Source organism: Melozone crissalis, unplaced genomic scaffold (genome assembly GCF_028551555.1).
Source record: "Melozone crissalis strain CALT ecotype California unplaced genomic scaffold, PUWL_Pcris_2 ptg000026l_1, whole genome shotgun sequence".
NCBI lineage: Eukaryota > Metazoa > Chordata > Aves > Passeriformes > Passerellidae > Melozone > Melozone crissalis.
Window position 1 is genome coordinate 5022869 of NW_026535804.1, and position 15566 is coordinate 5038434.

The 15566-nt window shown below is 49.3% G+C and overlaps 1 protein-coding gene across 2 annotated transcripts in view; it reads left to right on the forward strand.

The window, feature by feature from the left end:
• MGAT5B (alpha-1,6-mannosylglycoprotein 6-beta-N-acetylglucosaminyltransferase B) overlaps positions 1-15566 on the forward strand; it is an 80700-nt gene that overhangs the window by 15550 nt on the left and 49584 nt on the right. For both annotated transcript variants that reach the window (XM_054278586.1, XM_054278587.1), the window contains exon 3: positions 15270-15414. In XM_054278586.1, the coding sequence (XP_054134561.1) occupies positions 15270-15414 (145 nt within the window). The remainder of the gene's footprint in view (positions 1-15269; positions 15415-15566) is intronic.

Consider the following 15566-nt stretch of genomic DNA (forward strand, 5'->3'; position numbering starts at 1 on the left):
CACACACACACACACATATATATATATATATAATGTGGAAGCCTGCCCTTGCTGGCTTGGGGTGTCTTGCCCCACATGCAGACCATGGGGAGGGAGGCTGAGCACTGGGGCTCCCTTGTGGTGTCACAATGGCTCTGGTTTGCCACGTTGGGCTACAGGACTCAGGAGAGATCCAGAGCCACCAGCCAAGGCGTGTTGTGCTGGAGATGGTGTGTAATGTCACCTGGCAGGAATCCTGCCCTGTTCTCCTCAAACCCTCTCAGTATTCCAGCTCTGCCTCTCCTGCTTGCTCCAGTTCCTGGAGTCTCACCTGCTTAAAGCGATTTCTTCCATCAGTGAACACAGAAGAGGAGAGGAGAGAGGGAGATGTTCAGGGCTGTGCAGCACAGCTGTAAGCTTTGCTGTTTGCGGTTTCTGTTTCTCTCCAGAGCAGGGGTGTTGTGGAGGGGTGGGAATTGTGCTGCAGATGGTAATGCTGAAGGTTGCTTGGGGTTTTGTAGGGCATTTTCACCATTTCAGAGCCACAGCACCGTGAAGCAATGGGATCTCATGTTATTTCAATGCCTTGGATTGCTCCCTGAGGAGAGGAGCAGAGAGGCCAAATAGAAATGTGAGAACCTACATGATCTCCTCAGAGGGGTCCTTTGCTCCTGCTCCCGCCTCTGCTGCTTTCCCTTCTGCTCCAGCAGCGTCCCAGCTGGGTCAGCATGGCCAGGTAACATCACCATTTGTTCTCACAGAGGAGGCAGAAAGGTCAGGCTCGGATTTGCCAATGATCAGAGTGAGCTCGAGCAACTCTGTCATCCCCCTCGCAGTCAGCTGTGCTGGGAGGAGGAGGAGGAGGAGGGATCTGTCCATGATCCTGACCCCCTGTGTACCCTCTCCTTGTGAGGGCTGACAGCAGAGGAGGGCACAGCTCAGTTCAGCTCCATCCTGGCTGCACTGAGATGCTGCTCAGCCCAGTACAGCTTTAAAATAAAACACAGGTGTGTTCACCCTCCCTTATTGCTGTGCCGTGAGGGCCCTGATGAGGGAGGAATGATGAGGAGGACTCCATCTTATCAAAGGCTAATTAATTATTTTATTATACTATATTGTTCTATACATCTAAAACTGAGTCTGCCAAGCACTCACCCTGCACACCCTGCACAGAATCTCGTGACTGTCAGTGACAATCCTGACACACACACACCTGGCCCTGACAGGCCAAGGAAACAAAACACCATCACTCTGGGTAAACAATCTCCATGTTGCATTCTGCTTTGGCACAAACACAGCACAGCAAATGATGAGAATTGTGTTTTCTTTTTCTGATGTTCAGAGAATGTGAAACCCAGAAATATTCTTGGGAAGAATTGTGCCTTGCTTTTCTCTGTGAAGAGAAATGTGAGGCTACTCTCTCTCAGGAAAGGTAATTTTCAGGACCCATTTGAAAAATTGGGTGGCTGCCACTTGTGACAGATTCCAGTCAGCTTCTGGGCAGAGCACACAGTTCTTCTCCCACTTGGGGAGCCTGGGGTGGGCAGAACACCCAAAAGTTGCTTTGTGGCTTTGGGAATGCCTTTTCTTACCTGTTCTAGGTGCGGAGAGCACCTGGGAGTGAGGGCTTGGGCTGCTGCCTCCTTGAGACACAGCCCACACACCTGTGGTTCCAGGGATGTTCCTGTTCCCTTTGCTTTCAAGCGTGGCATTCACATCCTCTGAAAAAATCCCTTAGCCCAGGATTTCTCTCCTGGGAAGCTGAGAAGCATCAGAGAAAAGGAAAAAAATTCTTATCTCATTTGCTTCTTCTTTTTTGTGCTAATGTGGAATGTGTTTGGAGATTGTTTACCCACAGGTGATTGTTTCAGTGGATTCTGGTGTGAATTATTTTGACTCTTTGGCCAATCAGGGCCAAGCTGTGTAGGGACTCTGGAAAGAGTCAGGAGTTTTCATTATTATCTTTTGCATATCTTATACTAAAAATATATGGTATATATACTTATAAAAGTGTCTTTTCTGTATTCTTTAGTATAGTATAGTATATAGTGTTTACTTGGAATGTGTTTGGAGATTGTTTACCCACAGGTGATTGTTTCACTGGATTCTGCTGTGAGTTGTTTTCACTCTTTGGCCAGTCAGTGCCAAGCTGTGTCAGGACTCTTTACAGAGTCACGAGTTTTCATTATTATCTTTTTAGCCTTCTAGAAGCATCCTTACTGTATTCTTTACTATAGTATTCTTTAATATAATATAGTATCATAAAATAATAAATTAGTCTTCTGAGAACATGGAGTCAGATGCATCATTCCTGCCTTCCTTGGGACATTTCCAGTAATACAATATTCAAGAAATCATGTGAGTTTTAAATTTATCTTGCTGCCTTTAACGCTCAGCGGAGGCGACAGGAGAACCAGTTGTGACGGCTCATGTGAGCAAGTGACAGTGACAGGGAAGGGAGGGAGCTGGGCAGGCTCTGCTCACAAACGGGGCACTAATTATCCCCAGTTTCTTCCTGAGTGAGTTATGAGCCTCTCCTGGGCTGCTGGTGTCATGTTTTGATGTTGTCTGCTGAGCAGCCCTGGATAACTGCAGTGTTTGTGAGCAGCTCGTCAGGATCAGTGGATGCTGGAGCGTGTCTTGCTGGCAGAGCCCAGGATGCTGCTCCAGGAGGAGGGATCAGACTCTTCTCAGGGTCTGAATCCAGAGTTTGCTCAGGTAAAACTCCCTCAAAAGACAGGAGGTTCCCCTCTTGTGGGGAATGAATTTGTAGGAAATTTTTAAAACTTGATAGAAGCTTTATGTAGTGTATATTTGTATGTAAATTTTAAGATAACAAATGTTGACTTAGATATGATATGGAATAGGATAAATATTGTTAAGAGTATTCAGAGTAACACTATTGTTAGTGTTTTTAAAACACCTCTCAGTGTTACCCCATCTCTAAATTAAAAAGAAAATTAATCCAGCACCCTCTCCCATCCCCTCCCTCTTCCTGCACTGCCTGGGTGTTGTTATCCAGGCTGCTTTCCCAGGTGCCAGGTGTGGGTCTGAGTGTGGCGTCACCTCCTCAGCACCAGCTGGGACCTGCAGATCCTGCACGTCCTGCTGCTGCCTGCAGAGCTGGATTAGGCTCTCCTGGAGCCTGTGGGTGCCAGCCAGGGGGAAGCCACGTGGAGCAGCTGGCTGGGCAGCTCCTCAGTGCTTGGGGCTCACTTCCAGCCTCTCTGCTCCAGCCCTTCCAAAGCCACTCCATGGATCCTCGGAGGCTGGAGCAGCCAGCTGATGCTGGAAGAAGTTGTGTGGTTGGTGCCAAGTGGAGCTGGCTGGCTCTGGGAGCATCTCCTCGCTGAGGAGCTGTGCTGGGAGTGGTGGGGTTTTGATTTCTCCTGGAGCAGCAGGGCTGGCTCTGGGGCTCCCCTGGAAATGCTGAGCTTGGCACTGTTCTGTAAGAGCTGAAATGAGAGATGTGGGACTCCAGGCAGCTCTTCAAAATGCAGTTTATTGTATCCAGGATGTCACAGCAGTCCAGGGTCTGGGTGACAGAGCTGCACCTACAGCTGTCAGCTCCAGCTGCAGGCAGGCCTGGACACCCTTTGGTTTTGGTTACAATGCATTACAGACTTTTCTTTGCTGAGCATCTTAATACAGTAGAACCAATCTATACCTTAACTTTTATTTATAGCCTATCATAACTACTATAATTACCATATTCATGTTACTGTTCTCCAGTCACTAAAAGTCAGTACATTCCAGTTTAAGCTAGAGGTTGTTTTCCAGTTTTCTTGCAGTGGAAAATTCTGAAACCTTTTTCTACTTGCAACATTTGCTGCCTTGTTTGTCTGTGCTCTCTTTCTGCTTGGTACAAACATCTTCTTGTTTGAGGTGGGTTTATCCTTTGCTCTAAGTCATAAAAACCCCTTCTAACCAACACACCCTTTGCCTCCTTGGTTATCCAGCAAGACTGGCTCAGCAATTCTTTTCTTCTATATCAAAACTTGCTTCCATCTCTATTCCTTCATCAGACTCTACATTTAAAAATCTTCCTGCTAAGCACACATATCTGTGAGACTTTCTTGTCAAACTTTCATCCTTCCCAACACCGTTCTCTTCCTTCCTTGTCCAAGCATTGGTGGGGAGAAAGGAGTTAAGGGAGACACCAAAGCCAGGCATAGCCCAGCTGCAGGGTGAGGGCTTTCTGCCCCAAACTTTGCCTTTTGCCAGCCCCTGCTGGATGCTCAGCTGCCCCAAGGGCTCTTTGAGCAGGTGACACAACATCCATGAGTGCCAGCAGTGTCACTGTGCTGGGGTTTCACCCCATGGCCATACAGGAGTGTCCTTAATCTGCAATTTTTTGGGAGCAGACCATTGTTTTGTCTGGGTTAAATAAAATCACGTGGCCTCTCCTTCTGCTGCTGTCCCCCCTTCAGCCCCAAGCTCTGCATCCATCATTAGGTGCACTGTGCTCCCATCCTTGACCAACTCGTGGAGAGGGAGTTTAAATGGAGGTGTAAAACTTTACTGCCCTCATAAATTGGTGTTGCAGGCAGGGAAATGAGAGCTGTTGAAATAATGAAAATAAAGGCATCCCTGGGGCTCCACGTGACACTGGATGTTCCTGCCCACTTCTGTGGGGATGTGCAAAATGCAAAATGCAAAATGCAGATTGGTGCTTTGCAGGGCACAGAGGGGTAAAGAGAAGTGTCAGGGCTGCTGTTGCAGTGGTTAAGGCTTAATCCATCCTGGGAAAATGTCTCTTCCTGAAGAAGTGCCTGTTTCATGCAATCACTGCTCAGAATTGAATGCCTGCAGGCTTCAAGAGAAGAAAAAAAAAATATGCCACCAAAGCTATTGGAAAATGGAAGTGTGAATTCACACACCTTGAAGTGGGGCAGCAGTGATGAAGACCTCAGGGATGTGTGCTGGCCCCTTCCCTGCTGGCCCTGTGTCAGAGGAGGCTGGAGCAGCTTCTGCTGCCCTGGCACTCTGTTATCTCCATAAGCAGGGACACCCAGGGAATGATTAAATCAATTAATTGATTTTCTATAGCTCATAAGGAAGTCAAATGGCATTTCCATCAAGTTGTGATGAGCCAACACCCCACCATGGCCAGGAGGAATGTTAATGGCTCTTTATGCTTTTATTACCCCTTTTCACTCCTAAATCAAAATTCATCCTGAGCCCGGGAGGCAGCAGGTACTTCAGAAAATAAAATAGCACAGTGGGAACCATAGCAGCCTCTGTAAGAGCTGGGTTTTCCCATTGATTTATTTGTTTCTCTGCCTTAAACGAGAGAGCAGGGCTCAGTTCAGCTTGAGAAGAGATTAGCTGAGGCTCATCCTGCAGCTCTGCCAGTGCCCCCCAGCTCTGGCCCTGCTTGGAGGATCCGGCCCCCGGGCTCGCTGGAGACTGCTGGGTTTGGAGGAAGGGATGATTTATTTGCCCCTGGAAGCAGAGTGGCAGGATGCCCAGCACTGTTTGGCCAATCTTTTTGGCTGAAGGAGAAAGGGTGATCATTTTAGAGGTGTTAAATGAGTGAGTTCTGAAGAAACCACCTTTTGGGGCAGCTGTGAGTGTGGCTGTGGGCTGTAGCACTGGATGTGCAGGGCTGGAGGATTGATGGGGTGCTGAACCTCCTGGAGCCTTTTCTGGCTGGTTTTGGGCTGTGCAAGTGCTGGGTGCAATCCTCCCTTCCCTAAAATTCATGGGGCACTGGCTGTTGGCAGTATAATTGTCCCTGGATGGGCAATGGGGACCATCAGGAGGAGAACCTTGAATGCTGGTGCTGTTGGAGAGACTCCTCCTGTAAACACCAAGAACCCACACAAAGGTTGGTCCCTGGGTCCGTGGAGTCACTGTGGGGCAGTCCCTGTCCTGTGGGACCTGTGTGTGCTGATTTCACCTCAAACTGGGGGTCTCAGCTGCAAATCCAGGCTCCAGTTTGCCCCCAGTCCCAACAGCATCCACCCCAGTGTGGGGTGCAGCCATGCCCCAGGAGCTCTGCTGTCCTTTGGGCTTTGCTGCAGCAGCTGCCCTTCTTCCATCTCTGTGCTGGAGCCCTGGTGTTTTAGGAAGCAATTTAAAATCAATGTTAATCTTGTAATTTGGAAGCCTGTCCTGCAGTGTGAGGTGTTTGAAGCGCTGCAGAACAGCTTAAAATGCAATTTAAAATAGTGCTGGCTGGCAATAGAGAAGCAACTAAAAACTCCCTGCTGCTGCTCTTTTAAAAGAAAAAAGTGAAAGGGGGATGAGAAAGAGGAAGAAAGATGCATTAAAAATATAAAAAGTACATAAAAATATATAAAAATATATAAAAAGAAATAAAAGCTGAAATGCAGCTTGTGTTAGGATTGTGTGTATTCATCTCTCCTTCCCAACTCCCCCAGCCCATCTGTAGGGGCTGTGGGGGAGAGGAGGGGATCCATCTCCCTTTACCTGCAGTGATGGCTCACGGCAGGGCTCCTGGGACTGTCCCCATGTCCCAGAGGGGACATCAGGTCTCTGGTGTGTGTATGGAGGGGTAAAAAGCAATAAATCTGGGGGGAACAGCCCTGAGCTCTCCTTACAGCTGTGAAACGCTCCTGACTGGGAGTGTGAGTGTTTGTATTGTTCATTTTCCTGTCTTTTCTTATTTGTATGGAAATTGGGAGCAGACATGTTTGGGTGGAGCTGCAGGCTGTTCCTGCAGGGCTTCCTTTGGGATGGGAGAGAGCTGGAGGGGTGGAAAAGCATCAGGACCCTCTTGTGCAGGCTCAGCTCGGGGCCCTGCAGCTGAGGGAGGGAGGAACGAGACCCCAGAGCCAGAGGGACTGGGACAGGAACACCTTGGGGTGGTTTCCTCCTCCAGGAAGCCTCTGGGGCATCATGCCAGCAGGAGAACCCACAGTGTGAGGGGCAGGGGCTGCAGGAGGGGAGCAGAGATGCAGCTCATTGCTCCTGAAGCTGTTGGCCGTGGATCTCAAGTGAGAGGAGCAGTGGATTTGTCTTTACAAACCAGCTGTGGGTCTGCTGGTACATAAAACCAGCACTGGGAGATCAAAGAAACAATGGGAAGGATTCCACTGATTGATGAATGGAAAAAGATATTTACCTTTACAAATAAACTGTAGGTTTGCTGATAAATGAAATTGGATCTTGAAAGGTGAAAGAAACAATGGGAAAGTGCCATGGACCTCAGGCACTGCTGCTGTGGGGGGCTGCAGGAAGGCACGGGGGGGTCTCCTGAGCCCAGGGAAGGGTTGCAATTGCTGCTGTCACATGGCTGCACCTGCAGAGCTGTCTTGGTTTGGAAAGCCAGGAGTCTGCTAAGGAAGGCATCAGCCTCCCCTGAAATGGAGAATGTCAATCCCCTCCCTGTAAATTGCTATAAATTTTAAATTAAGGGGCTCTCAGGAAAAAGTATGGGAGAAAGAATAACAGTTCTTTATTAGGGAAGAAAATAAAAATATAAAATAAACAATGCCGTAAACCAAACCAACACTGACAGAGTCAGAACCCAACCTGACACCCTGTGGGTCAGGGTGTTGGCAGCAGTCCCATTGGAATTGTGGCTGCAGCCCTCCTGCAGTGTCAGGGGTGGTTCTGCTGGAGCAGGGATCCTGTAGAGAAGGATGTATTCTTCCTCTGAAGATCCAGTGGAAGAGGCAGCTGCTGTTCCTCTGGGGAATCCAGTGGAGAAGCTGTGCTGGTGTTCCAGAATCTCCAGATTATATCCAGGTAGGAATGCTTGGCTCCTCCCTCTGGGCTCCCATCTCCCAGTGGGATGCTGTAGTTCTTATCAGCCATGCAGGGACATTCAATAACTGTTATCAGCAGATGTCTCCCCTGAGATAGGAGTGGGTGTGGAAGAGATAAGGAAAACTGCCCAGTGAGCAGAAGACAGCTGCCACACAGATGGCAAATAGAATAAATACATCCTGCCTTGCAATCTGGGACAGGAGCCCTGGGTCAGGTCCTGCCTGCCCTGGTTGTTGGGAGGGCACAGAGGGTCTGACACACTCTGCCTGCCCAGGGGTGCAGGGAGAGTGAGGCAAAACACCCTGAGGCTGCATACTGACACAGCAGTGCAACAGGGGAGGCATCAGTCCAGGAGGAGGTGATACAGGCAGGTGGGACATAATCTACTTTAGCAGCCAGTGGCTTAAGGCTGCTTAATTTGGCTGATTACCAGGAGCTGCTTTACTGCCAGTGCTCCCAGGGCTCAGCAGCAGATCGATGGTGCTGCTGGAGCTCTGCTGAAGTGTCCCCTTCACAAGCAGCCCCTGAGCTTCTTCATGGGCAGCTCCAGCTGTGTGGCAGCTCCCTGTGTGCCTCCTGCTGCTCTCTTCCTCTGGGGCCCTGGCTAAGCAGGTCTGTGTTTTCTCTGTATAATTTAAATTAGTGAATCTGGAGCAGTTTAATGGCAGATGTGGGTGGATTTGCTGGCAGCAATAACTGGCTGTGAGCCCATGCTGGGGAATGGGTGCCCTTAAGGGGTGCAGCCACCCTGAGGGATCTTCTCCATCCCTGGAGCTTCCCCAAAGGGATGGAGACAGGAGGGGCCATTGCTGCCAACCTGAGCCTGGCCTTGGGCTCTCTTGTTTGCAGTTAGAGCTGGGTCTCTGGGCTGTGATTGCAATGGATTATGTGTCAGAGTTAGTCCTTGGCTAGTTGGCTCTTTGGTCTTTTAATCTGCTTGAATCAAAATCGATAGTGAAAGTAAATAGAGGAGCATCAGAGGGGCAGGCAATCAAAGGGCTGGGGCTTTGCTCCCTGGGGACATGCTAGGGTGGATGGGATCCCAGGACAGCCCTGGGTACCATCCCAAGGAGCTGGGCATGAGGTCTGGGTCTGCCTCAGCCCCACTGGAGATCTTCTGCTTTCCTCTGCAATACATCTTTCAAGATTGTGCTGCCCTTTTGAGGGGTTTAAATAGCCTGGAGTTGTCCTTTAAAGGAGAAAACCACAGCAAATGATGCTTTAGATTGAAATTAATTCAGCTGGTATTTTCAATGGACATAGGTAATATCTCACTGTGTCTGAGCTCCAGCAGCAGCAGGGGATTTGCTGTTGTGGGATGGCCAGGCAGGGCTGTGACACTCTGAGAAGGGAGGGGACCAACAGCCAACCAGCCAGGTTATGGATACAGGGAATACAGTGTGGGGTTGCATTTTAGAGGAGACTCTAAAAGTGTGATCTTATCACTCTCTACAGCTTCTGAAAGGTGCCTGTGCTCAGCTGGGGCTGGGCTCTTTCTCCAGCAGCACTGACACAACCAGAGCCCACAGCCTCAAGTTGCACCAAGGGAAATACAGGTTGGATATTAGGAAAATGTTTTTAACTGAAAGAGTGATAAAGTTCTATTGTGGTAGGTGTCCCCCAGCCAGGGAAATAAAGAGCTTTGACTCCATGATTTCAGAAGGCTGAATAAAAGCTTTATTAAGCTATAGTATACCACCTACTACACTAGAGGAAAATTTTCACTGTGAAAGTGTTGAGACACAGGAACAGAAAAGGCATGGATGCACCATCCCTGGAAGTGCTCAGGGCCAGGTTGGATGGGGCTCTGAGCAATCTGATCTAGTGGAGGTTGTCCTGGCTCATGGCAGGAGGGTTGGAACAAGGTGATCTTTATGGTCCCCTCCAACCCAAACCACTCTGATAACAGGAAGGAGTGGCCAGGGAGGAAAGGAGATGCTCCTTTCTCAGCTGCTCTCCACTCCTGCATGGTCAGAGAACTGCACAAACACAGAATGTGCTGAGCTGGGAGGGATCCACAAGGATCACTGAGCTCCACTGAACCTCACCTTTGAGTTCAGGTTGGCACATCAGCAGAACTGCCCTGGCTGCTCATCCTGCTCCTGCAGAACTGCCCTGGCTGCTCATCCTGCTCCTGTTCTGGAGGTCCCAGTGGCAGGTACTGGCAGGGGGTGACGCCTGCTCACGGCTGCTTTCACTCCAAGCAGGTATTTTAAAGACAAGTGCATCATTAGTGAATTCCCCAGGGTTTCAGCCCATCCAAATTTGAGCATATTGGCTGTTGACTATTCCGCTGGTTTCACAGAGAAGCTATTCCTTCTTCCACAAGACATCACCCTTAGGGGTTGCTTTCCTTTTTTCCCCTGATTTCATCCAATTACTTAGCTGTGTGCTCATCAGAAGCCCCATAAATAATTCTCCTCCCTCTGCTGTGTTTACCAGCGTGTCTCATGAAATCCGGTAAGATATGATTGATTGCAATCATTATTTCCTAGTGCTGCTATGAAAACCTCTGTCAGTTCAGTGATTGCCTGGAAAGCGTGGCTGCCACTCAGGAAAACTGTCAAAACCCTGTCATACCTTAACAAACTCCAATTAATCCATTGGTTGGGTTTACTTGTATTCACTGTCCCATCATTGCTGATTATCAAGGGAAATTAGAATATTTTTCCTTTCTAATTAGCAGCTTGGTGGCTTTGTTTTTTAAAAGAAAGTGGTTTTCAGCACTGTTTAATTTTTCAGAACTGGAGTTTTGTGCTGTTAAGGTGGGTTTGGGTTTATCCTGGCTGCCTGCAGTGCTGTGGGTAAAGTCTCCTTGGGGATCTTCATCACTGGCTTTAGGGAGAAGCCTGAGCTCCTGGCCAGGATCTTCTCCATCCTCTGGATCCCCGTGCCTGGCTCAGGCAGCTGAGCAGCCCTGGGTGGGAGTCTGAGTCTCTGTTCCAGGTTAACAAATTAATCCTGGCTCTTGCATTTTTAAAAGAGTTGCTTCAGCACTTTTCCTCCTTTCTTCTGGTTTTAATGAGACACACTTTCCAAGAGATGTAATAATCATTGCCAAAAAATGTCAAGGCGTTGTTAGCTTCCTTAAGCTGCTGGAAAAACAACAACAACAACAAAGCCCAGGAACAGAAAGAGAGAGGTGTTGATGCGGAAGAGCTTCGGCTTCATCTCCGAGTGCCAGGGGAGGGCTGGGGGAGATGTGTCCTGCCTCAGCTCTGCTTTCTGGCAGGCTGCCCCAAAAGATAATGCAGGGAAAGCTGGGATTTTTATTTTTTTTTATTGCTATTTTTACTTAGTATTCGGGATTTTTTAAAAATTTCTTTATTTGAGAAGGAATATCTCGGCTCATGGTTGACAGCAAAGCTCAGAGCTCTGCTCTCAGAGCATCCTGCAGTGGCTCAAAAGCAGCTGGGAATGGGATGGTGGCAGTGACAGGGGGGAGATCTCAGGGAAATTCAGGGGGAGGCTGGTGGTGGGTGCAGAGTGGAGTTGTGGCTCTCTGGGATCCACAGGGAAATGAATTTGTGCCCTGGTGGGAATATCCTCATCCCTCATTAGTGATCTGGGAGCAGAGCTGTCTTGTCAGCTGTGCTTCTGTGGTGAAGCTTTGGAGCATCATCCTTGCCTGGGCTGCCAGGAATTCTCCATCCCCACTGCCTTCCCAGGCACAACCTCTGTGTGTTCCCAGCAAACTGTCACAACCTGACCCCCCAAACAGGCTGGGATCCAAATCCCCAGGCCAGGATGGGCTCCATGGGAATCTGGGGTGGTGGTTTCAGCCTCTCTGGCAAGCTGTAGGGGTGGTGGTGTTCACAGGGGTCCCAGGATGAGGGAAGAGATGAGGATCTGACTCCATGTTTCAGAAGACTGATTTCTTATTTTATGATATATATTATATTAAAACGATACTAAAAGAATAGAAGAAAGGATTTCATCAGAAGGCCTGCAAGGAAAGGAAAGAAAATGGAATGATAATAAAATCTTGTGACTGACCAGACAGTCCGAGACAGTTGACTGTGATTGGCCATTAATTAGAAACAACCACATGAGATCAATCAAAGATGCACCTGTTGCATTCCACAGCAGCAGATAATTATTGGTTTTATTTTCCTCTGAGGCCTCTGAGCTTCTCAGGAAAAAAATCCAAAGGAAAGGATTTTTCAGGAAGCATCATGGCTACACTGTAGGGGTTGGGTCAGGTTTTTTTCCTGACCTCCAGCCTCACCCACTGCAGCACAAGAGGGATCAGTAATCACTGCCTCATGCAAAAACTGAGTGTAAGGTCTAAGCTCTGACCTGCTGGCCTTGCTGGGATGTCAGAGCAGGAACAAATTCTGAGAAGAAATGCCCATTTTGGGGGATGGTCAGTCGTGGGGTGGACAGAGGGTGCTGGGGGCTGCAACCCATGAACACAGCCCAGCTGTGGGAGGGGTGTCACTGGAATGGGCTCAGTCTATGGACAAATAACTAAAGTGGATTTTCAGATTTAAGCCCATGTCAGAGCTGTTCTATTTCCCTTAGCTGTGCCTTTTCCTGATTTTCTCAGCTGTGTTTGGGGCAGCCCTTGTCAAAATGGAGCCTCAGGTTCCAAAATTCCACTTTTTTACCTCCCCATAGCATCTTTTAATTGCAGACTCATTAGTGCTGCTGCTCTTCAGTGGGACAGGCTGTGACTTTGATATCATGCAGGGGACAGGGTGACTTTCCTGGTGGGTTTGCAAGGTGGCTCCTGCACTCCCAAACCCACCCAGGAAAGTCTGGGGCTGCACAGGACCTTGGGCACCCACTGATTGAAGCAGAAGTCGCTGATTTTTGCCATGGAGCTGAGGGAATGTCTGGGGAAGAGCCCAGTTTCACTCTCCATGAATGGTGGTTTGTCCTCTTTTTTTTTGAGGAATTGCTTTTGCTCTCAATGTTTCTTCTGTTTTGTTAGATAGAGTCAGGAAAAATAATGTGCTGCTGATAATCCCAGCCAAGCATGGAAGGCAGCCTTTGGCAAGGTCTGGCTGGCCCAGTGTCATCTTCTTGGAGGGGTTAAGGGCTGGCTCACAACGCCGTGTTCGTGAGTGATCCCATGTTATCCCAGAGCCTGGCAGGGCAGTGTGGGGGCTGGAGCTGCAGTGCCAGTGCTGCCTGCCCTGGGAAGCTGCCTGCTGGGGAGGATGAAACAGGAAAGCCTTATAAATATGATTGCCTGGCAAAAGATTTGGAGAATATGGAAACTATAAGCGAGATTGAAATGAAAGCAAGCTTTGAGATACCTCAGTTACTGAACAACTGGAACACAATGGTGTGGCCAGCTGAAGGTAATCCCCTTTTGATGGAACAACACCCTCTGCTTGCAGACAGGCCCAAGGGTCAGAGCAGACCCTACAGCTTGGCAGAAGGGGCACAAAGAGGAGTTTTTAGGGTTTAAAATGTAACACAGTATGGTAATGTAGTGATTCTTATAGGCTGTATGTAAATGCTATAGGATTTGTATCTTGTACTAGATTGGTTAATGAGAGTTAGAATATTCAACACAGAAGAATATTTATTGTATTGTAACGGGAACCTCGCTCTATTACCCCTTTTACAATCTTACCCTCTCACCCTCTCTCTCTCTCTCATTCTCTCTCCCCCTTTCTTCTCTCAGGCCTGCTCTGAGCTGTGGCTGGCAGCTCCCAGGCCCTTTGCACTAAACCCCAAGTTCCACAACCTGGATTCAAAAATCTCTCATCTCCATCCATCCCCCCGATGCTCCTACACTGCCTTCCCTGGGAATCAGCCTTCCCAGCCCCTGGGAGCTCTGGCTGAAGCATGGGTGAATTCCTGGGGGAGCAGGGATGGAGCCAGGGCTGCAGCTCTGCAGCAGCATCAGGAGCTGTCACGGTGCCCCTGATCCACCACGCCACACCCTGCTCCCATCTGAACACCCAGACACCCACACCAAGGCCTCTGTGCTGTTTCACATGCTCAGCCAGTTCCTGTGAGGAGGAGAAGCCCATGCCAGGGCTGTCCCTGGCACACCATGCCATTGGGATGCCCTGGTCCATTCTGCCCCCCTGGCTGTGCCAGGATAGGGAATCCCAAATTCCATCTGGCTTTGCAGGACTGGTTGTGCATCTGTTTGGAGGTGCATGAGGTGTCCCTAAGTCCTGACAGCCACCCAGGACATCCAGCAGCTGCTCTCCTTCCCAGTGCCACCCCCCTGGCCCCTGCTGCTCCCTAAATTAAATATGTGCTGCCTCTTGGAAAGCACATGAGAGTGGAATGGCAGAGATAAGCTAAACGGGAGAGGTTCAAGGGATTATGCACTGATTAAGTTATTACCAACGTGAAATGAGCCGAGCTGAGATGAAACAGGAGCTTTATTTTCTGTTCCCTGGCTCTGGGCTCATTGCCTGTCACTAGATGGCAAATCAAGCTGGGAGCCAGGAGCTCCTGGATCCCCCTGTGCTTTCCAGCAGGTCAGTGCCATGCACACCCATGGGAGAAAGTGTTAAACAGGGCTGGGAACTGGGGGCCTTCCCTCCTGGGGGAGTTGATGCAGCACTTGAGCTATTTCCAGTGTTAGGTCTCCCACCCCATTGCAGATTTGAGCAGAAAATTTCTTCTTTTCTGGAACAGGAAAATCTGGTGCTGCTGGGAGGATGTGTTGGGGAGCACCACCCCTTTGATGAGTTTCCCATGTTTTTTCTTAAGCATCCTCTGCAGGCTGCTGTCAAAGGCAGGATGCTGGGCTAGGTGGAGAGTGAAAAATAGAAGTGGCAAATGAAAGGCTGTTTGCTTGGTGCTTGAGAATGAAGTGAGTTTGCCATAAGCCCTCGGGACTGTGACAATGTTCACAGAGGTCTGAGGATGAGGGAAGAGATGAGGATCTGACTCCATGTTTCAGAAGGCTTGATTTGTTATTTTATGATATATATTATATTAAAACTATACTAAAAGAATAGAAGAAAGGACTTCATCAGAAGGCTAGCTAAGAATAGAAAAAGAAGGAATGATAACAAAAGCTTTGGTCTCGGACAGAGCGTCTGAGCCAGCTGACTGTGATTGGCCATTAATTAGAAACGACCACATGAGACCAATCACAGATCCACCTGTTTCATTCCACAGCAGCAGATAACCAATGTTTACATTTTGTTCCTGAGGCTTCTCAGCTTCTCAGGATAAAAAATCCTAAGGAAAGGATTTTTCATAAAATGTGTCTGTGACAGGGATAGGCTGGATCAGGTGGATAAGTCAGGAGTTCATGCCTGGTGAGGGGGCTGGATCCAGGCTGAGATAACAACTGGCTGTCCTGTATTTTCTGTCCCATCATTGATGGGACTGGAGGAGCCCAGCTGGATTTGGGCAGGGGTTTACCCTGCTCGGGCAGGGTGATGGGGCTGTGGGGCAGAGCCAGGGAGGGGACACGGGGACAGCAGGGCACTGAGATACTCCAAACACCACCAAGCCCATCCATGGGGTGGGGAGCAGCAGGGGCAGCTGTGGGGCTGGGGCTGGGGTCCCAGGGTGGGGTGTGCATGCCAGGCTGGCTGTGTCTCAGCTCTCTCTGTGTGCTGCAGTGATGGGTGCGCTGGAGTCCCGAGGGGTGCTGCGCAGGATGAGCGACATGCTGGAGATGCTGATGAAGAGGATGGACATCCTGGCCAGGCTGGAGAACAGCACTGACTTCCACAAAGGGGATGAAGCACGATTCCCTCTGGACAGGTCAGTCAGACCCTGTGGAGCAGTGCTGGGCGTGGGGGCTTTGCAGGAGCAGAACACCCCAATGTGCTGAGCTGCTCTGAGGGTGGTGGGACCTAACAGGTCTTGGGGAGATCTTTTTTAGCCTCATTTGCCATGTCTGGAGCTGTTTCTTT